The 25,921-nt window shown below is 42.5% G+C and overlaps 1 protein-coding gene across 3 annotated transcripts; it reads right to left on the bottom strand.

Moving 5' to 3' along the window:
• Positions 1 to 1,297: 1,297 nt before the first annotated feature.
• On the bottom strand, positions 1,298 to 25,122 carry LOC124033931 (gamma-butyrobetaine dioxygenase-like). Of its 3 annotated transcripts, none has more exons than XM_046346416.1 (8): positions 24,928 to 25,122; positions 23,100 to 23,565; positions 21,199 to 21,313; positions 8,443 to 8,641; positions 5,572 to 5,677; positions 5,143 to 5,339; positions 3,285 to 3,451; positions 1,298 to 2,998 (listed from the first exon to the last, which is right to left on the bottom strand). In XM_046346416.1, the coding sequence occupies exons 2-8, from the start codon at positions 23,532 to 23,534 to the stop codon at positions 2,838 to 2,840; spliced, it is 1,380 nt and encodes a 459-aa protein (XP_046202372.1). In that variant the 5' UTR covers positions 23,535 to 23,565; positions 24,928 to 25,122; the 3' UTR covers positions 1,298 to 2,837. The 3 variants fall into 3 exon arrangements, with proteins under 3 accessions (XP_046202372.1, XP_046202371.1, XP_046202370.1); XM_046346415.1 differs by having other exon boundaries at positions 23,100 to 23,559; XM_046346414.1 differs by having other exon boundaries at positions 23,100 to 23,562; positions 24,928 to 25,121.
• Positions 25,123 to 25,921: the final 799 nt, after the last annotated feature.

Genomic DNA, 25,921 nt, shown 5'->3' with positions numbered 1-25,921 from the left:
CCACAGGTGCATTTTCAATGTTTATGGTTCATTGAACAAGCATGGGAAACAGTGTTAAACCCTTTACAATGAAGATCTGTGAAGTTATTTGGATTTTTACGAATTATCTTTGAAAGACAGGGTCCTGAAAAAGGGACGTTTCTCTTTTTGCTGAGTTTATATATGCATGTATGTATGTATATGTGAACCCTGGTCTGTGGCATCGTGCGTAAAATTTCCCAACCCAGGTCACGTCCTCTAGACTCCTCCCATACAGGCCCAGCCTGAGGCCTTGGCCGTACACGTGCTTGTTCTTCAAGGGGAGACTTGGTCCGTCCGTCCCCCATCTCTGTCCCCTCTTTGTGACTGTCCTCTCGTCCTGGCCTGCTGCCAAGGTCTCATTGGTTGTTTTTAATGGGATGGAGACTGTGAGGGGGAGGGATATGTGAGGCACAGCCCTGCAAGTCGATAAGAAAGCAACCAAACTTCCCTGTCCACTCTGCGACTGTGTGATGAATATTCTATGTGCTACGTGGTATTACTGTAAAACTCCAGTCTGTCCCAAGTCCAAACCAGTGAAATGTTTAAAAAGCACTCTAGTACTGACGGGTGTCACTTTGTTAAATACTACTACTGTTAAATACTACTACTGTATGGTGCATCAAACACTGCATGTAAAAGCTTTTTAAAGGTTTCGTTCCTTTTGATCACAAAATATATTGTGTGGTCCAAGATGCGCAGATCTCTTTAGCTTGCCCATTGAGGCTAAACTACTGTAGTTCTACTGTCAAATTTCTTGTCTGTGGTCCTCTTTATTGAATTGCATGTTACCATGGAGAAAAAAATATTTGAAGAGAAGCAGAATGCTGTACATTTCACCATAAAATGTTTTACAATGTGTGGTTTATTCACTAGATGTGCAATACTTTACATAGTTAGCCAGAGCCAGATCATTGTTCTGATAAAACATCTCGGCTATTCTGGCTTTCAAAGTGCAAAGAATGTCCAAAAAAAAAAAATGTAAAAGGACTTCCTTGTCTTACATATTTATTGAAGTGAATAAATGATGACCTTGTGTTTATAAGTGCAAAATCACTATTTGGAGATTCTAAACCTACTGCTGCGCTATCAAGCCCTGCTGTTATGGTTTTGTCCGTTAAGTCTTCATGTTGTGTCAGTACTGTGGTAAGAGAAATAAATACATTCTAGCCCCATTTCAGCCCAACTGTAAATCCCACAGTTTGAGTGTGTACATGCAGTGTATTGTTTTGCCAGATCAGCAATATATGAATAATACAGCTATGTGATCAGGATATTGTTTTTAATGTTTAAGTGGCTTTTATTTTTTAGAGAGGAAATGCTTGTGTAAGGAACATAGTTACAAATTCCATGAGGCAATTATTTAAGACATTTCATTATTGACAATAAAAACACTGGTGTAAATATGAGGGTCTCAAAACAGTTTGAAGACTAGGTATAGTTTCTTAGACTAGTTACATATGAGAACCTTAAGAAACGGGAGTATTTGAAACCAACCAACCCTATTATTGTGGTAGCTAGCCTGCTGCTGTGGTGAAAGTGATGGAATAATTGAAATGGGTGTGAAAAAAAGTATTTATAGAACATGTACAGCTTTGGCAATATCAAAATAAAAGTTGTCAAAACTAAAGCCCTCCATTTTGTCTCAAGTCATTATGTCACACTTTGGATGAACACATATTATGTAGCACATCCAATGTGCATACATATATTTGGAAAACATATCAAGAATGAAATCTAGAGTAACATTTGTGAAGATTTAATGCAGTACCCTTTTTTTTAAATTAACACATCACCACAAATTATTACAATGAGCGCTGTTAGCATGAACTACATATGTAATATAGAATAGACAATTGACACCTATGATTGTAACAAACAATAACAGATATTTGTTGCTACTGGAACAATGCCAAGTTGCACAATATTTGTGGCTTTCAACATGCACATGTACTGTAGAGGACAAGTTGTCCTCCATTGAAGACAAATGGCAGATCTATTCATTGACAAAACAATGTAAATAATCTATGCCATTTAGGGAGTGAACTTTGCGTGTGCATACATTTTACGTATAGAGAGTTATTAAAAACGTATTGATTTGGGGGGCTAATACTATTGCTATACACTCTTTTCTTAAGATTAGATGGCTGGAACTGAACTAGACACTATATTGTGACAGAGGTAGAAAATGTCACTAACTTAAGACATTGAGAAGTAGATTTAGTAAAGTGCTACCAAATTTTGACCAGCAGAACACAGGCCAATAGAAAAATAGATTAGAGCAAAGCGAAAGATAGTGAAAATATTTTCGCTTTCATAACCCTAGGAGCAAAGGCATTATAGTCTACCTGCTTCATACAGTAAATTACAGATTTTTCATATGTATGCTACTCATATACAGTTTCTATGCCTCTGTTAGCACTTATGAAGAGGAGTGTTATTCATTTACGGAAGTGCTAAACCCTTTTCCCTCATATTTCCCCATCTTCTTGCACTTTGCCCATTTGTCACTCTGTTCAAAAGACTGGCAGCCATCTTGACCCACACAGGGGTAGCCGTAGCCTACTAGAATATTAGCCTCTTTTCCACGCTCAGAAATCCTGTAGATCAGGACTCTCCAACCCTGTTCCTGGAGAGATACCCTCCTGTAGGTTTTAATTCCAACCCCAACTAATTATTAGAATCAGGTGCACTAGATTAGGGTTGGAGTGAAAACCTACAGTACAGTAACTCTCCCGGAACAGGGTTGGAGAGCCCTGCTCTAGATCGATGCTGTTCTATATAGTTGGAGGAGGCTTCACTCTGGGGGCTTGGTGGGTCTAGCTCTCTCCATTGACAGACTTGCAGAGTATTCGCAGGCGAGACATGACTTCGTCCCAGTCCAGGTAGGCTCCCTCCAGGTGTCTCACCCGGTCTGGGTGGCTCAGATAGCTCTTCCGCCCATGGAGCAGGCGCCAGTTGTCAAAGGTGACCAGGTCGCCTGCAGAAGGAGGTGGAGGGATATGCCCACTCAGTACTCACCCATGATATACAGATATTTCAAGATGAAAGTTAAAACGAATAGGCTACCTCTCAAGTGCCTCTTCAGTATGCCATATAAAAGATAACCAATAGTCATAGACGGTAAGTCTACCACCTCTACAACATTTGTAACTACAATTCATGCAAAATCTTACAATACAATTCCTATTGCCAACTTTTATCCAGGGAAGCTTCAATTGAACTGCTAATCTTGAAGGGGCACACTCATGCACACACACACTAACCAGGCTCCATCTTGTAGGTGAGCATGTTTTCTGGTCGCGTCATCAGCTGGATGTAGGCCTTGAGGGAGCTGTAGAAGGCCTGGACCTGGTGCAGGGGGAGGTCCAGCACAGAGTCCCTGGTGGCATTGTTGTAGTTGATCCGTACCACCCGCCCATCACTGTCAACACTGCTCAGAGAGAGGAGGGGTGCCAATGTTAATGTGTGTGTGTGTGTCAACCTTTAGAAACTATGAAAATGACTGCATGATGGACATCTAGGTCTTGTTGCATAATAAGTTGATAAGTGTCAGATGCTCATATCTGATACAATCATATAAGAATGATCAGTGTCCATAATTAGAAATTCCCACAATGACCTTGCTTGCTCACTTAAAATCACCTTCTCAACCATCAGTTGAAGGCAATGTTCCCTCAAAAAAAATTGGGCACTGAGCAAAATTCTGTACAACTTCCGGGGCACGTTTACTGTGAACACTGAGGCTTTAACGCTTTAAGTTACAGTTTTAACAGCGGCCGAGTTGGTTACTGTGGGTATTTGATCATAATGTAGGCCTATTAGAGTGGCCTACCATCAAAAACCATGGATATTTTTTTTATCCCATAACATTTTAACATGTAAATAGTTGGTCTATCATTCAGCCTACAGTAGCAGCAAATGTGTGGTGTACAAAGTAGGTCTACAGTCCATGAGACTTTTGGAGAAAAAAAACATGCAAGACTTGACATTAACCTGTTTATCCACTTGTTCTTCAGACAAGGAGGTGACTGAAAATGTTGTGTGGTTTGATGCAAGAAACCAAAAATAAAATGTATTATTATTCCCATTCCACTTTACAGATAACCAGAAAAAGTATGCTACCCTCTACCTATTGGCTACTTGGCTTATTCAAGACCATCTCAAAATATAACACTGCCCCTTTAAGACATAAACAAGCTCTTTACCTGACTTGCTTTTCAAAGATGTCTAGAAATGCGCACATTTTGTGTTCTTGTATGAAGCAACCAGTCCCCCATTGCTGACAAAAAAAGTTGCTATAACTGGGATAATAACTCACTAACTAGCAAAGAATATGAACAAATGTGCACAAGTGGCTACATAAACTCTCGCTTTGATGTAAAAACAAGCGCATCTACTCACGACTGCTCACGCTGTAAACACAGTCCAGTTCAAAGTAAATGGCACAGATCCATATGGCAATGTTTTTGCATATAGGCCTACTGCAGCTCTGATTGTTTATGGTGCACTGGTCTATCTAGAGTATGGGCCTGAGTCGTGCCTGTCAATGCAATTGAATCCTACTCCAATACGCTCTTCCTACAAGAAAATCTCTTGCACAGTTAGTTTAGCATATTAAGTCTTGCATAGTTCATTTTGTTTCTGTATGTTACATTGAAAGTGGCTAATATTGGTTTATTCGAGCACAATTTCCACAGTAGAGTGAAATGACTGATAGTGTTAACTAAAGGGGAAAACTCTAGAAAGTTGTGTGAATTTCAATCTCATGCTTCTCTGCACGGGCTGATATTTATTCTGCGCACAGCTCCTTAGAGTGAACATTGGTTGCAGGTTGTGTATTATACATTGATTCTGCGGTTTACATTCTGAGCAGCAGATGGCGACACATATCCATCATGCTCCTAAATCACATCCATGTAGCTTTGAGATAATCTTGAGAATGTAAGTGAGTGAGTGTCCATATCCGTGTGTATTTTGGTCAGTGTGCAACCTGGAGAAGTTCTAGACTGACCTCCTGTCAAGTCACATTAATATGTAATCTGAATGATGGCTCTTATGTGTAGAAAAAACAGGCCAATGCATCCATGTCTTATGTATTTTAATGGTGTGGCGCTCACTCACTCTATGATGTGGTTCTTGGACTGCACCATGAAGTCACAGTAGTCGGACCCAGTGTCGGTGAAGTCCACCTGCAGGGAGGTGAGGGTCCTGAAAGCCTCTGGGTCTTCTCTTCTCAGTTTTTCTGCCATGTGGAAGCCGTCCACCACTTCACTCTCCCCACCCTCACCAGCCTGGCTCAGGCAATGCAGGAACTGCACCTGCAACCAGCCATACAGGATATTAGTACTGTTGATAACAGCCATACCATACAGGATACATACATCTTAAAATATGGGGGGTGGGGACTGTGTGCAGTAAACGGCTTAAATATATGCGTGTGCGTGCGCAAGAGTGTTTTATCCAGATGTGACTCAGCTGTCTGACTGATAGTGGGAAAGTAGAGGATTAATGTAGATTTCTCGAAGATGACGGTGGATCCTGTCTACTCACTCCAGGTGGATAGTGCAGTGCTGGATAGTCAGTGTGGAGACTGAGTTTGCCAGCTGTGTAGGCCACGTTGTTAGCCTGGGATTTGTCCTGCACCTGCCATGTGTGCCTGAGGAAGGAATGAGAAAAATTTAAGAAAGGTCTATTATTAATGATTATTAACTAATTATCTAATCACAAAAGGTGTTGAGAACTAAGGACCAAGGCATTGTGTTGGAAACATTAAAAAGGTTCAAGAGCAACAGGACGTGGAAAAAGTTATTCATCGTCCTACATTTCTAGCATTTGTTAACTGGATGCTGTTAAAATAGTATGCCAATTATACTAGGTGTCTTCTTTGCTCTTGGCATGGAGTCGCTGTGCTCAAATATATGCAAATATGTGCCCTGGTTTTATGTTGTGTTCTTGGGTTGTTGATTGCAGAATATATATATATTTTTTTACAATAAATAAAAACTGCAGCTTCTTTAATGACATGTCTCTTGCTTTGGTTCGCAGCTGTTAGCTTCCTCTGACCTGGGCTAAACTGCTGGCTGTGGGATGCTTGTTGTTCCAACCTCAGCTTTATTGGCCCACGTGCAATCATTGGCAAACAAACTGGACGATTTACGAGTAAAACTATCCTACCAACGGGACATTAAAAACTGTAATCTCTTATGTTTCACCGAGACGTGGCTGAACGATGACACAGAGCTGGCTGGCTTCTCTGTGTATGGGTAGGACAGAGCAGCTACATCTGGTAAGACGAGGAGCGGAGTGTGTGCCTATTTGTCAATAACTGCTAGTGCACAATGTCTAATATTAAAGAAGTCTTGAGGTATTGCTCGTCTGAGGTAGAATACCTTATGATAAGCTGTAGACCACACCATCTATATTATTCGTAGCCATCTATTTACCACCACAAACTGATGTTGGCACTAAGACCGCACTCATGAGCTGTATAAGGCCATAAGCAAACAAGAAAACGCTCATCCAGAAGCGGTGCTCCTAGTGGCTGGGGACTTTAATGCAGGCAACCTTAAATCCGTTCTACCAGCATGTCACATGATGGACAGAAAAATAAACTCTAGACCACCTTTACTCACACACAGAGACGCATACAAAGCTCTCCTTAGCCATCCATTTTACAAATCTGACCATAATTCTATTCTCCTGATTCCTGCTTATAAGCAAAAACTAAAGCAGGAAATACCAGTGACTAGATCAATACGTAAGTGGTCAGATTATGTGGATGCTACGCTACAGGACTGTTTTGCTAGCACAGACTGGAATATGTTCCGGGATTCATCCAATGGTATTGAGGGATATACCACCTCAGTAACTGCTCTTACTACACCGGCTCTGACGCTCGTCAGATGTGGCAGGGCTACAAAGGGAAACCAAGCCACGAGCTTGCCCAGTGACGCGAGCCTACCAGACGAGTTAAATGCCTTTTATGCTCGTTTCAAGGCAAGCAACACTGAAGCATGCATGAGAGCACCAGCTGTTCCGGACGACTTTGTGATTACAGATCAACAAGACCTTTAAACAAGTTAACATTCACAAAGCTGCGGGGCCAGACGGATTACCAGGACGTGTGCTCAATGCATGCAGGGACCAACTGGTAAGTGTCTTTGCTGACATTTTCAAACTCTCCCTGACCAAGTCTGTTATACGTACATGTTTCAAACAGACCACCATAGTCCCTGTGCCCAAGAAAGTGAAGGTTATCTGCCTAAATGATTACCGCCCTGTAAGTCAGAATAGGGCATGACAACACCTTTTCCCCCTCAGGAGACTGAAAAGATTTGGCATAGGTCATCAAAATCCTCAAAAAGTTCTACAACTGCACCAATGAGAGCATCGCGACCGGTTGCATCAGCGGCAACTGCTTGGCATCTGACAGTAAGGCGCTACAGATGGTAGTGTGTACGGCCCAGTACATCACTGGGGCCAAGCTTCCTGACATCCAGGACCTATGTACTAGGCGGTGTCAGAGGAAGGCCCAAAGAATTGCCAAAGACACCAGTCACCCAAGTCATAGACTGTTCTCTCCGTGCTACCGCATGGCAAGTGGTACCGGAGCGCCAAGTCTAGGACCAAAAGGCTCATTAACAGCTTCTACCCCCAAACAATAAGACTGCTGAACAATGAATCAAATGGCTACCCGGACTATTTACATTGACCTCCCCCCTTTATTTTTACACTGCTGCTACTCCCTGTTTATTATAAATGTATAGTCACTTTACAAACTACCTCAACTAACCTGTACCCCTGCACATTGACTTGGTACCGGTACCTCCTGTACATAGCCTCGTTATTGTTATGTAATTATTTTTTCATTTGATTAGATTTTTTTTTAAACTTTCGTTTATTTAGTTAATATTTTCTTAACTTTATTTCTTGAACTGCATTTTTGGTTAAGGGCTTGTAAAGAAACATTTCACGGTAAGGTTGTATTCGGCGCATGTGAATCTTTTTATTTGATTTGATTGAATGTATTGGGTAATACCTCAGGCTTAACATCCCCTGGATGAATTTTGGACTGAGGCCTTACCTACCAAAACTCAATTAGGTTGCATGTCCATAAAACTTCTGGATAATCCAGACTGACGGCAACAATAGTGAGCGTAGCGTTCAGTCTGGTTTAACCACGCTGTCCATGTTATCCTCAGTATACAAAAGAAGCGGATAGTTGAGAGTAGCAATGGGTTTCTAGAATTAGGATATTTAGGAAAATGAGACATGATGGCAAAGTTCAAACGCACCCTAGTGAATCTGCTGCAGTGGAAATATAAAGCTGTGTGGAAAATGCAGAGCTTTTAGAAATTGTATCCCCGTGGTTTGGCTTAAGATTGTATGAAGCTAATACAATCAGAGGGCATGGTTTCTCACCCATAGAACGTCAGTCTTAGGTATCCGATCCTCTGGCTGAGGCGGGCCACCTGACCCTGCTCCACCGGCGCCCCCTTCAGGTAGATGATTCCCACGTGGCGAAGAGCCAGCAGCCAGGCCAGGGCGGCCTTGTCATCGTAGAGGACCTCCTCGAAGTTGGCCGTGGGGATCTGTAGCTCTGAGTCCCAGTACATACGCTCTGAGTGAGCCAAGGAGATAAATGCACTTCATTAAAGTATTGTATCATCCTGTATAGTCTGTATCGTATAGTCTGTATTATACCGTCCTGTATCGTATCATTGTTTGTCAAAGTTCCCAGGTTTTTCAGAAATTCCAGTTGGAGGTTCCCCAGAATCAGGAGGGAATGAGTAGGGAGGGAATCCTTCAACTGAAAATAATTGAAGAAGGATTCATGAAAAATTGGTAAATCTCCGGAATTTTTCAACGTCAGCATTTTGCAATACAACATTTCGGCCATTTTCTACCAATGCTTGCTTGCCTTGGTGTAGGACAGCTCAGGTTGTCACAACCATATGGACACATGAACAGAAACCACAGTCTGTCAATGGACAATGGACTCTAACGGCAATATGTGTAATGCTCCTGGACACCGTCTGTACTGTCTGTACATAATGTGTCTGTGTCCATGAAACGTTTCCTCCAAGGGATAGGAGGGAGGGAGGGAAGCCAGCTCGCTACGGTTGGAATACTCTGTGAGGAAGAAGGGGAAGGGGAGAGAGGGGTGAGAAGAGTCTGCATGTCTCAACTGACAGCAGTGGAAAAAGCCTCCCACTGCTTCGCTTCGCACCCAGCTGGCTTCAGCCCTTTTTCCATAGAGGCTCTCTCCAGTGGCTCCTGCATTGCAGACACAGCTGCCGAGCACATTTAGTATGCGTGTGTGCGTGTGTGTGTGTGTGTGTGTGGGGGGGGTGTACAAAGTTAGTGTTAATTAATTATTCAAAAACAAACCAAGGGGGTACAACAAACCTCTTCAGTGGCAATTCATCTGGATTAAGTGGAGTACAAATCCAAGTCAGATGTTAGAAAGCTTGACTTTGCATCAACTCAGTTGACGTAAATATTTGTGTGGCGTAGTCAATGGATTTTGCTCCGTGAGTACAGCTACGGTAACGCATGGAGTCTCTGTGTGTGTAGGGGCTTATGCAGGAAGAAGCTGCAGCTTGATTGCCACCCCTGGGGAATGATCCTGACCCTTTTCAGCTGAAACAATGAGTCACCGAGATACAATGATACCCTTCACTGATACTGATGACATAACCCACAGCAGGTTTTTACATCTCCCTTCACGCTGTCATCTCCCAAAAAAACTGTAGCATAGGTCAAAAAGTAAAATAACTCCTTATTAAAGGCTGGCTGATGTTGAGGGTCACCGATGAAGAGAAGGTTGAAGTATGGGGACTTCTAGAATATAGGCTAGTTCCTTCCAATATTATATATAATGTTACAAGTACTCCCGTGAAATCAGACTAGCCCATAGATACCATTTGACCAGCTAGTATGTATCCACACAAAGGAGGACATAAAGTTCTTGGCTAGAGGCAGAACGGTGATTCAGGGACAGCCCTGAGGTTTTGGATATCACACATGACGGAGTAAGCCATAACATTGGAGGTAAAAGCATGTCATATCGAATTAGGAGTTTTGGCTGAACTTGCCTTCCCCCCGCTGTAAGTGGACATTTTCTTGTCTGGTAAACGTGGCTAACATCACTGATTATCTCCTGATTTGACTCAAGACCAGTACTCACTACCTTCACTGTTAACGTTTTGAACAAATCGATTTTCAATTCTTAAGAGACAAGAAAAATGAAGAGAAGAGAGGAAGGAGAGAGGAAATGAGAGGAAGAGAGAGACAAATGGAGAGGGAAGAGAGCGAGAGAAAGTGGAGAGTGGAAAGCATAGAGAGAATCAGAGCAGACAGAGCTAAACCCAGGTAGGCCCTTTAGTGGATGATGGATGGGGTAAGAGAGCGGCTGGCTGGGCAGTGGGCCCGGGCTGGGAGGGTTCAGATGGTGCAGGGCCCAGAGCGTTCTGCTCGGTTATTGCCGTGTAATGCTTGACACTCAAATTCTCACCAAGCGCAAAATCGCTGCTCTGATTTCCTGGAACGTGTAGCGTTGGTCCACCAAGCCAATTAGCGATTAGTCTCCCTGACTTTTGCATAGTTTCCAGCCAGGGTTAACTGAGATACACACACACACAAAGCCTGAGATTGTGTGTTTTGAGAGAGCTAGTTCCTGTGTCGGTCCTAGTATGTATGTGTATTAGAACCCAGGAGTTTTTATGTGACACTATTATGCTTGTGTACGTATTATGTGTTATCTTATTGTTTGATGGAAGTGTGTGTATGGACACACGTTTATGTGAGTGTATTCATGTGTGCATAATGCCTTTCCTCCCTTCCGTTGGTCTTGGTCTGCTGCTGTGGCTTTTCCAGACGAGGAAACCTGAATCTGCGGTTCCTGTTGCTGACGGCAGTCTCTCTCCCTCTTATTTTCCCTCTCTCCCCATCTCTCCCACCACCCGCTCTCTCTCCTCCATCCCCCGCCCTCTCTCTGTCTGCTCTCCTCTCGAGCTGGAAGTTCTCTCAACGCTCTACTTGAGTCGTGGTTCTCCAAAAGGCTGTTTTGTGTGTAAGCAGGGTCTTTCACAATTCTAATCCACTAGATCAACTTCCTCAGAGGGTCAAATTGTGGAGTTCAGTCCTTCTGACGCCCCTCTGTTTCGACTGGAGGAATTAGACGCTGTATTGTATGTGTTGTAAAGGCCTTCACAAACATGGTGGCATTCATCAGTGCTTTCATTGCAAAGGGGGCTGAGGCCAATGAGTGTGCCCACTATAATTATCAGGACAAGCTTGCAGCTGTACTGACATTTTAGATGAATGGAATTGTGTGATATATCGGCCAGAGGAATGTTAACATCTAGTGGAATACGGAGGTATCCTCAAAACAACTACAATTCTGCATCCAATCATATGAGAAGTGAAGTCACATAAACACACAGTCACACACACAAACACACACACACGTCACCTGCAGTGTATCACATTGTAGCTGTTATAGTCCTATTTACAAAGAGTCTGTCTTAAACTGACGTGGCACAGCTAGTCCTTCTCTGGAGAACGCTTTCCACCCTCCATCCAATACAACAAACTAACCTTTCTCTGTTTAATGGAGAGACCTGCACCACAGTGCCACCTCTGCCTTCTCAGCTTCAATAACACAGTGTATACAGTGTTCTTACTGGAACGCTCAAGGACTCTGATGACCAAATCCAAACCGACCCCTAATTCCTACCTCTGCCCCATGGTACTTTTTATAGATCGGGAAGACTTGGATAGGAGTCAGCAATAATAGCTTGCCCCTCTGATTATAGCTTGACCTAGCCCTCAGGTGGGCTGGATGGAATTTCCCCATGTTGCTTACACCTATTCAGTCCTTTCAGATCTTTAATATCATTTTCACTCTCCTGAGTTGTAAAGCTGAACTGAGCTGAGCTGTGCTGGCCTGGTTACACATCCACTTTAGGATACCACACGCATCCAACTGTGTGTGTGTGTGTGTGTGTGTGTGTGTGTGTGTGTGTGCGTGCGTGCGTGCGTGTGCGCATGTTCTCAGCGGGGAGATTCATCTTCTTGATAGACAATCAGTGTGTGTGTATATGGAAATGGTGAGGTTTGGGGAAAGATGCGTGTTTTTCCATTGATGCACTAACTGATGTGTTCTCACGCATGTTCTCACGCATCGCCACAAGAGCACATAGGTCCAGATGGATTCTACATTCATGAGTCAAGGAAGAGCCAGACTCCCATTAAGTCAAAGGAAAGACATATCAGCTGCTGTTTGGATGAGGAGGAACCAATCAAGTTCCATTAGGACTAACTGAGGCCCAGTCGTGCAGATTATCATCACATTCAGACAGTTTGCTATTAGAGCTGATGAGAGTATTATACAGTGCCTTGCAAATGTATTCATCCCCCTTGGTATTTTTCCTATTTTGTTGCATTACAACCTGTAATTTAAATTGATTTTTATTTGGATTTCATGTAATGGACATACACAAAGTAGTGAAAGTGAAATGAAAAAAAATACTTGTTAAAAGAAATTCAAAACTGAAAAGTGGTGCATGCATATGTATTCACCTTTGCTATGAAGACCCTAAATAATATGTATTCACCTTTGCTATGAAGACCCTAAATAATATGTATTCACCTTTGCTATGAAGACCCTAAATAATATGTATTCACCTTTGCTATGAAGACCCTAAATAATATGTATTCACCTTTGCTATGAAGACCCTAAATAAGATCTGGTGGAACAAATTACCTTCAGAAGAAAAATTGTCAAGGGGGTGAACACTTTCGCAAGCCACTGTAGACAGTGAACCCAGTGAATGCAATATGTATGCTGTTAAGTAACTATTTAAAATAATATTCATACTTGTGTTCATCTCTAAGCCAAGCTAGTTATCACTGTCTCATTAAAAAGTGATAAACAATTATATTCTATTTTATTACCATTTACAAACATGGCTTGCTTGCTAAAACTACATCAGAGCAGAATGTTCCATTTCTTGGTGGCCAAACAAGGGGTTTTTTAAGGACAGTCTTAAGGATCTCTCGTTATACCACTAACAACTGGCCCAGAATCAGATTAGGCCTGTTTATCTCATGAAGGGATGCTTTAAACGGATGCACTCCAAAATTTGCACTGCAGGGAAGAGAGTGACTCAGTAGGCACTATGACCAAGTGCTGTCGTGACCAAGCAGACAGTGAGTAAAGGTGTTGACACATTTACTGGCAGCAGTCGGTGGAGAAGAGTCCAGAGGAAAATGTGTGAGAAAAGACTGTGGCCTCTTGGGTAAGCCAGCCAACACTGCTTCGTCGGTAGGTAAAAGGCTCAAAGTACACTAGCCAGAAAGTGAGAAAACACCACATCACTCACCGAGGATAATCATTAAGCGTTCAAAGAGGCCTTAAGGACACAATAGTGCCAGTTTACAGGCTTTATTACTGTTCACAGGAGGCGGCAAGATGGAACATTTGATAAACACACAGAAGGTAATGACTACTACACTCTCAAAATAAAAGGTGCTATCTAGAACCTAAAAGGGGTTTTCGGCTGTCCCCATTGGAAAACCCTTTGAAGAACCATTTTTGGTACCAGGTCGAACCCTTCTGGGTTCCATGTAGGACCCTTTCCCCAGAGGTTTCTACATGGAACCCAAAAGGGTTCTGCGTGGAACTAAAAAAGGGTTCTCCCTGGAATCAAAAAGGGTTATCCTATGGGGACAGCCAAAGTACCCTTTTGGAACCCTTTTTTCTAAGAGTGTACTGATAATGTTATCAAATCCAATCAAATTTTATTCGTCACATACACATGGTTAGCAGATGTTAATGCGAGTGTAGCGAAATGCTTGTGCTTCTAGTTCCGACAATGCAGTAATAACCAACAAGTAATCTAGCTAACAATTCCAAAACTACTACCTTATAGACACAAGTGTAAGGGGATAAAGAATGAGTACATAAAGATATATGAATGAGTGATGGTACAGAGCGGCATAGGCAAGATACAGTAGATGGTATTGAGTGCAGTATATACATATGAGATGAGTATGTAAACAAAGTGGCATAGTTAAAGTGGCTAGTGATACATGTATTACATAAAGATGCAGTAGATGATATAGAGTACAGTATATACATATACATATGAGATGAATAATGTAGGGTATGTAAACATTATATTAGGTAGCATTGTTTAAAGTGGCTAGTGATATATTTTACATCATTTCCCATCAATTCCCATTATTAAAGTGGCTGGAGTTGAGTCAGTGTGTTGGCAGCAGCCACTCAATGTTAGTGGTGGCTGTTTAACAGTTTGATGGCCTTGAGATAGAAGCTGTTTTTCAGTCTCTCGGTCCCAGCTTTGATGCACCTGTACTGACCTCGCCTTCTGGATGATAGCGGGGTAAACAGGCAGTTGCCGTACGAGGCGGTGATACAGCCCGCCAGGATGCTCTCGATTGTGCATCTGTAGAAGTTTGTGAGTGCTTTTGGTGACAAGCCGAATTTCTTCAGCCTCCTGAGGTTGAAGAGGGGGTGCTGCGCCTTCTTCACGACACTGTCTGTGTGGGTGGACCAATTCAGTTTGTCCGTGATGTGTACGCCGAGGAACTTAAAACTTACTACCCTCTCCACTACTGTTCCATCGATGTGGATAGGGGGGTGTTCCCTATGCTGTTTCCTGAAGTCCACAATCATCTCCTTAGTTTTGTTGACGTTGAGTGTGAGGTTATTTTCCTGACACCACACTCCGAGGGCCCTCACCTCCTCCCTGTAGGCCGTCTCGTCGTTGTTGGTAATCAAGCCTACCACTATTGTGTCGTCCACAAACTTGATGATTGAGTTGGAGGTGTGCGTGGCCACGCAGTCGTGGGTGAACAGGAAGTACAGGAGAGGGCTCAGAATGCACCCTTGTGGGGTCCCAGTGTTGAGGATCAGCAGGGTGGAGATGTTGTTGCCTACCCTCACCACCTGGGGGCGGCCCGTCAGGAAGTCCAGTACCCAGTTGCACAGGGCGGGGTCGAGACCCAGGGTCTCGAGCTTGATGACGAGCTTGGAGGGCACTATGGTGTTAAATGCCGAGCTGTAGTCGATGAACAGCATTCTCACATAGGTATTCCTCTTGTCCAGATGGGTTAGGGCAGTGTGCAGTGTGGTTGAGATTGCATCGTCTGTGGACCTATTCTTGGTCGTACTGATGGTGAGTTGACGCTGCTCTTATGTTCAGTAGTTCTTCTCGACTGTATGTAATGAAACCTAAGATGACCTGGGGTACCAATGTAAGAAATAACACATAAAAAAAACAAAAAACTGCATAGTTTCCTAGGAACGCGAAGCGAGGCGGCCATCTCTGTCGGCCTAGATAGATAATGGCTAATAATAATGGTAATAATAACTACACTACTGTTGGAACTACAGTGTCAAGAAAAAGTATGTGAACCCTTTGGAAATATCTAGACTTTTGCATAAATTGGTCATAGATGAAGATCAGATCATATTTTAAGTCACAGCAATAGACAAACACAGTCTGCTTCATCTAATAACACACAAAGGGTAGCCTAGTGGTTAGAGCGTTGGACTAGTAACCGAAAGGTTGCAAGATTGAATCCCCGAGCTGACAAGGTACAAATCTGTCATTCTGCCCCTGAACAAGGCAGTTAACTCACTGTTCCTAGGCCGTCATTGAAAATAAGAATTTGTTCTTAATGTTCTTAACTGACTTGCCTAGTAAAATAAATAAAGAAGATTGGATTTTTCTTGTCTATACTGAATACATAATTTAAACATTCACAGCGTAGGTTGGAAAAAGTATATGAACCCTTAAGGCTAATGACTTCACCAAAAGCTAACTGGAGTCAGGAGTCAGCTAACCCGGAGTCTAATGAATGAGACGAGATTGGAGATGTTGGTTAGAGCTGCCTTGCCCTATAAAAACTCACAAAATGTAAGTATGCTATTCACAAGAAGTATTGCCTGATGTGAACCATGCCTCCCACAAACGAGATCTCAGAAGACCTAAGATTAAGAATTGTTGACTTGCATAAAGCTGGAAGGGGTTCCAAAAGTATCTCCAAAAGTCCACGGTAAGACAAATGGTCCATAAATGGATCAAGTTCAGCACTGTTGCTAGCCTCCTTAGGAGTGGCTGTCCTGCAAAATGACTGCAAGAGCACAGCGCAGAATGCTCAATGAGGTTGAGAAAAATCAACTAAAGACTTACATAAATCTCTGGAACATGCTAACAGTCTACGATACGTAAAACACTAAACAAGAATGGTGTTCATGGGAGGACACCACGGAAGAAACCACTGCTGTCCAAAAAAAACTTTTCTGCACGTCTGAAGTTCAAAATATTCTGTGGACAGATGAAACTACAGTTGAGTTGTTTGGAAGGAACACACAACACTGTGTGGAGAAAAAAAGCACAGCACACCAACATCAAAACCTCATCCTAGCTGTAAAGTATGGTGGAAGGAGCGTCATGGTTTGGGGCTGTTTTGCTACCTCAGGGCCTGGACAGCTTGCTATCAACTACGGAAAAATGAATTTGCAAGTTTATCAAGACATTTTGCAGGAGAATGTAAGGCTATCTGTCCGCCAATTGAAGCCCAACAGAAGTAACAGGACAACGACCCAAAACACAAACAGAATGGCTTCAGCATAAGAAAATACTGAGTGGCCCAGTCAAATTCCAGACCTCAACCTGATTGAGATGCTGTGGCATGACCTCAAGAGAGCGGTTCACACCAGACATCCCAAGAATATTGCTGAACTGAAACAGTGGTCCAAAATTCCTCCTGACCGTTGTGCAGGTCTGATACGCAACTACAGAAAACGTTTGGTTGAGGTTGTTGCTGCCAAAGGAGGGTCAACCAGTTATTAAATCCACGGGTTCACAATGTTTACACGGTGTGTTCAATAAAGACATGAAAACATTTTGTTTGTGTGTTATTAGCTTAAGCAGACTGTCTGTTTTGTTTTGACTTACGACCAATTTATGCAGAAATCCAGGTAATTCCAAAGGGTTCACATACTTTTTCTTACCACTGTACTTCAATATAAGAGCGCTATCCAATATTTCCCATGGAGGGGTGATTAAAACAGATCCATAAAATGATTGAATCAATTCCACAGCCCCCAAAGCCACATCTCCAAGGCAAGGGTTTCGGAAACCGAAAATGACTATGGTACCATTCCTAGAATGCCTTTGGAATAAGAAGGCAAAACAACTTGCGGTTGCTAAGGCCCTCGGTAAAATAAACAGGAAGTGTAAACACTAACAAATATAATGATGACAAACACTGCTTGTAGATTCCAATCTCCCTGTGCACAAAGTCTTTGAGTGTTTGTTTGTATACTATACACACACTATGGCTTCAAGCTCTAGCCTAGATGATTGAGTGAGGTCAGAACCAGACCTGGGTTTAAAATATTACTTGAAATAATTAAAATACTAATGTTGTGCTCGACTGAGCTTGCATTACATAATATAACCAATGGAATAGTCTCAAAAGTGCAAACCCCACACGCCTGGCACTCCAGGCAGGCTCAAAAATGCCAAATAGCCTACTATTTGAATAGCTAGACTGGTCAGAACAAGGTCCCCTCAGTTGCAGAGAGAGTTGAGTTTGGCTTTCAAAATGGTGTCTCTAAGCATCCACTTCCACTAAGCCTCCCTATAATCAGTATTCCATATGGCAGAGGCAGGAGAGGGGAGTTGAACAGGACTGCACACAGACGTTATCCCTTGCCGAAGGTCTCAGGTTATTAAGCTATTTCACATACAGCCGCTGCATACCTCAGCGATGTAGTCTGGTCTACGTGTGAAAGAGGCATCCTCTGGGCTAGAGATTGACAGGCTGCACACTTTGACAGAAGCAGCCATGTCTGGGGAACACCATATCCTTGGAAATGATTGGGGCATGTGGACCCGGAGGTTGGTCAACACTGCCGCCTCCGGACTACATGTTCCCCCAACTGTGGGGGTTCAAATCCAGCTTCTATACTGTCCATTCTCCAAATCTCATTTCTATGCTGTCTAAATATAAATATGTTTTATTTAAGTAAATGGTTAGTGGGAAACTCCTAATTCCTACTGACACTAAATGACAAAAAACAAGTGAGTTGTGATTCAGTCTGAGAAACACCTCATATTATCATATTGACCTCGGCGGGTGCTACACTTTCACAATCTAACCCGTCTTCTGGGAAAACATACAGATGTTCAAAACTAGGCCCATATATGTGCGTGGAAAGAGAGAGAGAGAGAGAGAGAGAGAGAGAGAGAGAGAGAGAGAGAGAGAGAGAGAAAGAGAGAGAGAGAGAGAGAGAGAGAGAGAGAGACACCCTACAGAGCCCCAGGACAACAGCACAATTAGACCCAATCAAATCATGAGAAAACAAAAAGATAATTACTTAACACATTGGACAGAATTAACAAAAAAACAGAGCAAACTAGAATGCTATTTGGCCCTACACAGAGAGTACACAGCGGCAGAATACCTGACCACTGTGACTGACCCAAAATTAAGGAAAGCTTTGACTATGTACAGACTCAGTGAGCATAGCCTTGCTATTGAGAAAGGCCGCCGTAGGCAGACATGGCTCTCAAGAGAAGACAGGCTATGTGCTCACTGCCCACAAAATGAGGTGGAAACTGAGCTGCACTTCCTAACCTCCTGCCCAATGTATGACCATATTAGAGAGACATATTTCCCCCAGATTACACAGATCCACAAAGAATTCGAAAACAAATCCAATTTTGAAAAACTCCCATATCTTTTGGGTGAAATTCCACAGTGTGCCATCACAGCAGCAAGATTTGTGACCTGTTGCCACGAGAAAAGGGCAACCAGTGAAGAACAAACACCATTGTAAACACAACCCATATTTATGCTTATTCATTTTATCTTGTGTCATTTAACTATTTGTACATTGTATATATATATATAATATGACATTTGTAATGTCTTTACTGTTTTTAAACTTCTGTATGTGTAATGTTTACTGTTAATTTTTGTTGTTTTTCACTTTATATATTCACTTTGTATGTTGTCTACCTCACTTGCTTTGGCAATGTTAACACATGTTTCCCATGCCAATAAAGCCCTTGAATTGAATTGAGAGAGAGAGAGAGAGAGAGAGAGAGAGAGAGAGAGAGAGAGAGAGAGAGAGAGAGAGAGAGAGAGAGAGAGAGAGAGAGAGAGAGAGAGAGAGAGAGCGCTATAGGGAGCTAGGTAGGGATGTGAACTAAACTTGAGTAACAAAACTTCCACATGTGAACATTATTTCACCATCCATCCATCTAAAAATGTAAACTTTTCCAGGGTTTTTCGGCAGGAGGAATTTCAGACCAGACCTCAGGAGGATTTAATTAAACCCAGAGACAGGGGGGCTGGTGTGTGTGTGTGTGTGTGTGTGTGTGTGTGTGTGTGTGTGTGTGTGTGTGTGTGTGTGTGTGTGTGTGTGTGTGTGTGTGTGTGTGTGTGTGTGTGTGTGTGCGTGCGTGCATGCGTGTGAGAAAGAGGGTGTGAGAGGGTGCATGTGTGAGAGAAAGAGAGAAAAAAGAAAGCGCACAGAGCCAGACAGAACATGAGCTAAACTCTGTCTGGTAGGAGCAATCCTGGTGTCGAGCTAGCAACCGTGTAAGAACAGAAACCCTGCACTGACAAAGTGTGCATGTAAGTGTGTGTGGGGAAGGGGACCTCTTACACTTGTACTAAAGGAGAGAGTGGAGAAGGGGTGGTTGCTATCGACACACTGCCTTTAAATCACTCGAGTGGAGACAAAGCAGGAGCCACTCAAACCTGTGGGTCCTTCAGGACCACGTGTGGACATACCATAGTCTCTCCTCATTTGAAATGCAGCTACAGCTTTCATTTCACTTTTACACAGACTGACCAGGTCTGTGGTCACCAGACACCAGGTGAAAACTATGATCCCTTATTGATGTCACTTGTTACATCCATTTCAATCAATGTAGATGAAGGGGAGGAGACAGTTTAAAGAAGGATTTTTAAGCTTGAGACAATTAAAACATGGATTGTCTATGTGTGCCACTCAAAGGGTGAATGGACAACAAAATATTTAAGTGCCTTTGAACAGGGTATGGTAGTAGGCGCCAGGCGCACCGGTTTGAGTGCGTCAATAACTGCAATGCTGCTGGGTTTTTCACGCTCAAAGGTTTCCTGGCCCACCACCCAACTTGACACACCTGTGGGAACCATTGGAGTCCACATGGGTCAGCATCCCCGTGGAATGCTTTCGACATCTTGTAGAGTCCATGCCCTGACGAAGTGAGCCTGGTGGGTGCAACTCAATAATAGCAAGGTGTTTCTAATGTTTTGTACACTCGGGTGCATTGAAGTGTATTTATGTTTTTTTTAACGGCGTGTGATTAGATTCATCCTGCTCAGTTTTAGAGAGAACAGATTATCAACAATGTTAATAAGGTCAATGATGTTAAACTTAGTTTATAACTGTGTGTTCGTGTGTGTGTGTGGGGGGGGGAAATATGCAACAGATATTACAGAAATGTTATCTTGGATGTTACACATATTCAAGATTAACAGTCTGTGCTCAACCCTTCGCTAACCAGCTGACCATTTAGATAAATGTAAAAAACCCCAAAACAGTAAAATCCATTAATATCAATAATGGTTTTCTAAATTACTTGTGGCCTGTAGCATATGTTTTTTAAACAACTGAAAATTCAGTTTGTATTGCACAAAGAAAATGCCAATCAAAAAGTAACATTGGAATTTTCAGGATTCTTGCTTTAAGTACTGTATGAGGGCACAGATCCTTATTATCTTTTTCAGAGAAACTCTTCAGGGATATTTTCAAAAACGAAAATCCTTTATCTCATGGGTCTTCAAAGTTACGCAGGAGTCAGCTACTGCTACACCAGACTAGAACGGACACTGTCAGCATGACTGAATTGGCAATGTGTGTATGCATGTACTGTACTGTAGCAGTTAATTTCAATAGACAGAGACACATGCTCAACCCAAACTAACAGCTATGAAACTATATAGGCCCTACCAGTTTGGGATTGGACGACAATCAATAATGAAATAAACAAAAGATTTATCCTGATTTATTCCAGAATATCTACTTTCAGCAACAGTGGGGAAATTGCCATATAGCAGTCCTAGGCGTAATAGTCTTACTGTTGAGGAAGAGCTCCTCTTGTAGAGCTTGTCTGGCAGCAGGAGAGAAGCACCGTTTCCTCAGCCATTCTGGGTCAAACTCGCTGGTGTGCTGGTCCGGCCACACTATGGACACCTGAGGACAACCACAGAGGTTGGTTAAGCCTTCCTTAAAGGCAGCTTACACAAGTGTAGCACATGGGGATGTGTAAAACTTGCTCCTCAGCCTGAAGTGTCCCCATTTGCACCAGCGCATAGCTAGCTTTTTGTGTGGTGCCGACTGGTGAGACGCGTCAAGAAGGCGGTCACGTGTGCTAGCAAGGCAGAGGTCCCGAGTTCGCACCGGGTATGAGCCAAGGAAGTGGTACTCGCTACGCAAGCAGCGTGATGTCCTTTACAGTGGTGCCTAGTGACTCAGTGGTGCCTAGTGAATGATCTACAGTCGGTGTTGAGTAAGTTTGAGGAGTGAATGTAGCACATGTGGATGTGTGAAACTTGCTCCTCAGCCTAAAGTGTCCCTACTTGCGCCAGTGAATAGCTAGCTTCTCGTGTTGCGCCAACTGGTAAGCAGCGTGAAATCCTTTACACTAGCAACAATATTGCCATCTACACTGAACAAAAATATAAACGCAACCGGTAATGTTTTGGTCCCACTTTTCATGAACTGAATTAAAAAATGCTCCAAAATGTTCCATGCGCACAAAAAACGTATTTCTCTCAAATGTTGTACACAAATTTGCTTTCATGCCTTTAGTCAGCATTTCTCCTTTGCCAAGATAATCCATCCACCTGACAGGTGTGGCATATCAAGAACGTCCACCTGACAGGTGTGGCATATCAAGAAGCTGATTAAACAGCATGATCATTACACAGGTGCATCTTGTGCTCGGGACCATATAAAGGACACTCTAAAATGTGCAATTTTGTCACACAACACAATGTCACAGATGTATCAAGTTGAGGGAACATGCAATTGGTATGCTGACTGCAGGAATGTCCACCAGAGCTGTTGCCAGAGAAGTGAATGTTCATTTCTCTATCATAAGCCACCTCCAATGTCATTTTCGAGAATTTGGCAGTATGTCTAACCGGCCTCTCAAATGTAGACAAGTTGTATGGCGCCATGTGGGCGAGCGTTTTGCTGATGTCAACGTTGTGAACCATGCGCCCCATGGTGGCGGTGGGGTTATGGTATGGGCAGGGATAAGCTATGGATAATGAACCCGATTGCATTTTATCAATGGCAATTTGAATGCACAGAGATACCGTGACAAGACACTGAGGCTGATTGTTGTGTCATTCATCTGCCGCCATCACCTCGTTTCAGCATGATAATGCACTGCCCCATGTCGCAAGGATCTGTACACAATTCCTGGAAGCTGAAAATGTCCCAGTTCTTTCATGGCCTGCATACTCAACAGACATGTCACCCATTGAGCATGTTTGGGATGCTCTGGATCGACATGTTATGACAGCGGTTTTCAGCACAGCCATTGAAGAGGAGTGGGACAATATTCCACAGGCCACAATCAACAGCTTAAATCAACTCTATGTTAAGGAGATGTGTAGCGCTGCATGAGGCAAATGGTGGCCAGATACTGACTGGTTTTCTGATCCACACCCCTGCTTTATTTTTTCGGGTATCTGTAACCAACAGATGCATATCTGTATTCCCAGTCATGTAAAATCCATAGATTAGGGCCTGATACATGTATTTCAATTGACTGATTTCCTTATATGAACTGTAAATCTAAGGAAATTGTTGCATGTTGTGTTTATATTTTTGTTCTGTACAAAATTAACTTAAGTGGAGTAAGATGAGTGCCATTAGATTGACACTTGATATAAGGTAAGTTTTACATTTTCCTCCTTATGGTTACATTTAGAATTGGGGAAAGATAAGTTGATCCAAGATCTGTTACCTTGTTGTTGTCAGTGACTTGGACCCGGTCGACCCCAGTGTGGATGTCCAGTTGGGAGAGCAGCAGGCTGCGGGCCTGGGCTGACTGCAGGGTACACAGCGGGCATTGACAGTTGTCCCTCAGCCATGTGTACGGGTACATGCTTTGCCTGCTGTCCTCCCACTCCACCTCCAGTTGCCTTTCCTGCTCCAGGGCACGGACCTGCCTCACCCCAGGGCTGTTCTCCAGAGCAGTGGAGGGGAGCGGGGTGGGTGCCTGGGTCCCATACCCACGGAGCTGCCTCCAGATCAGGTGAAGAGAAGGAGATGGAGAGGGGGCAGCTGTGGCAACTGCCCATCTAGGCCTACCCTCGGCCCTCAAGGCATGGCAGGCCAAAACGGAGCTTCGCTTGAGCATGCTCGGCAGGGTGCATCTCGCTATAGTGGTCGTCCACATCCTCGAACCAGGACCTCCGGATGAGCTGCTTCTCCAGAAGAGAAGGGATGTCGGAAGACGCAGGGGAACAAGAAGGAAGGTGATTATTGCTGCATTGGTTTATTATACCTTACGCCACCTTCTTATAAATGGCCTAATAAAACATGAGGAAAAAATACAGCCAAGCAAGTGCCAGTGTGCTTCACAGTCACAGCCATGGAAACTAAGACACATCATTAGGTTTATCTGATGTTCCGAAGACTAAAGACTTTTTTATGCCACGACACGCACCAGAACAGTACACTCTGGGTTCCAAGTCAACATAAATATTCCAAAGGTTAATCAGGTTACAGGTCAGGACACATGTAGACCTGTATTACTTGTTTTTTACTTTTATTTATAATTTATTTAGAATTATTGTTTTAATGTTTTGTATTATCTAGGCATATTTCACCATCAATGGAACAGAGATGTTTTAAAAATGCACTTTCATTGAAATAGTTTTGATTTAAAATAAGCTAGATATATAGGCTAAATGTGTTATAATACTAAATGCACCTTGCTACCACACTGATGAAAATAGGACCTTGCAACTTTTGGTATCCAAAATTGCTTTCACTTGCGAAAACATTGGGTCGTCACTAGTTACCACAGCCACAAAGTCATAAACCCCGCCTATTTCTCAAATGTATCCTTTAAATGTGATTTTACACATAATCCTAACCTTAAACACACTGCTAACCCGAATCTTACATTAAGATAAAAGCGACAACAAAAACCATTTTTTTGTACGATAGCACAGCCAGGTCAAAATTGACTATCTAGTGGAAACCACAATATCTCGCGATATAATAGAACATTATTGTCAAAATATTTTATTTGCGGATGTTTCCGCTTTGGAATCTAGGTGAAAGGTCAAAACAATGGTGAAAGGTAAAAACAATTAGCAAGCGTCGAAAGCAGCTCGCGCTACAGATTTACAAAATGTGCTAATATATATGTATGTATGTAGATGTATATATGTAATAGATAGCCACATTTTATTATTTTGAAACCTTACAAACTATATATTTTTTAACTATGTGCACTTATGCGAATCTGAACTGCTAGGCTAGCTTCTAATAGTTACCTACTAGTATTACCATTTAATTTAGCCTCCAATGACAAAATAGTTGCCATTAGACGCTCGCTTGCTGACATTAATTGGAGGATTTACAAAAAAACAGTGTTTGTAGCGAGCTAGCTAGTATTAGCTATCGTTTGCAAATATTCCATTAATTTATGTGGAGACAGGTAACAAATTATTTACCTAGCTTTCACTAGGCAACAATACATTCCAGTGACAAACACATGCTATATTTACCCGCAACATTACAATATGTAGTACCTAAAAAAATATGAAAAATTGATTTACCTGTTATTTTGGTCGGCTTTTTAACTTTTGAATGTGTTTTGTCAAGGAAGCGTCTATCAACAGCGCAGGTTAGGTGAGCACGTAAGTGAGTGACAACCACTGTCGTGGCATCAGAGATGGTGAGTCAGTGGATTTTGCTGAGATGACATCAAGGCCAATGCACATTTATTGATAGCCACAGACCAGTGTTATAGTGTCCCAATATCAAGGTTGGGAACTCAGGAAGTCGATTACAATTAGAATAGCTTAATTAATCATTAAACGCCAGGACAGCGGAGTCAATCACCACCTTCCGGAGACACCTGAAACCCCACCTCTTTAAGGAATACCTAGGATAGGATAAAGTAATCCTTCTCACCCCCCCCCCCTTAAAATATTTAGATGCACTATTGTAAAGTGGTTGTTCCACTGGATGTCATAAGGTGAATGCACCAATTTGTAAGTCGCTCTGGATAAGAGCGTCTGCTAAATGACTTAAATGTAAATGTAAATGTAATTAAAGAAAATCCATATCATTATCCCAATCGGTTTCCATATTACAGAATATGACAGAGCAATCTCTTACCTCTCAGCTCTTCAGTTGTGTCAGTGAGACAGTTTGGACTTGTCCAGTGTAGTTTGTCAGTAACAGGTTGAATTGAACCAGCCTGGGTACAAAAACTGCTTAAAACTATATTTACATCACTCAGAACCCTGTTAGTGGAGAGTTACAGTGTTCAAATTATATTCTAATAAGGTAAAATCACATTTTATTTGTCAAATGCGCAGAGTACAGCAGGTGTAGACATTACCGTGAAATTCTTACTTACAAGTCCTTAACCAACAATGCAGTTAAGAAAATATAGTTAATAAGAACATTTACAAAATAAACTAAAGTAAAAAATAACAATAACTAGGCTATATACAGGCGGTAACGGTACTGAGTCAATGTGCTGGGGTACAGGTTAGTTGGTCAAAAGTTTTAGAACACCTACTCATTCAAGGGTTTTTCTTA

This window comes from Oncorhynchus gorbuscha, linkage group LG04 (assembly GCF_021184085.1).
Source record: "Oncorhynchus gorbuscha isolate QuinsamMale2020 ecotype Even-year linkage group LG04, OgorEven_v1.0, whole genome shotgun sequence".
In the NCBI taxonomy this organism is placed as follows: domain Eukaryota; kingdom Metazoa; phylum Chordata; class Actinopteri; order Salmoniformes; family Salmonidae; genus Oncorhynchus; species Oncorhynchus gorbuscha.
The sequence above is the reverse complement of the archived record's forward strand: the minus strand, read 5'-3'. Positions and strand labels throughout refer to the sequence as shown.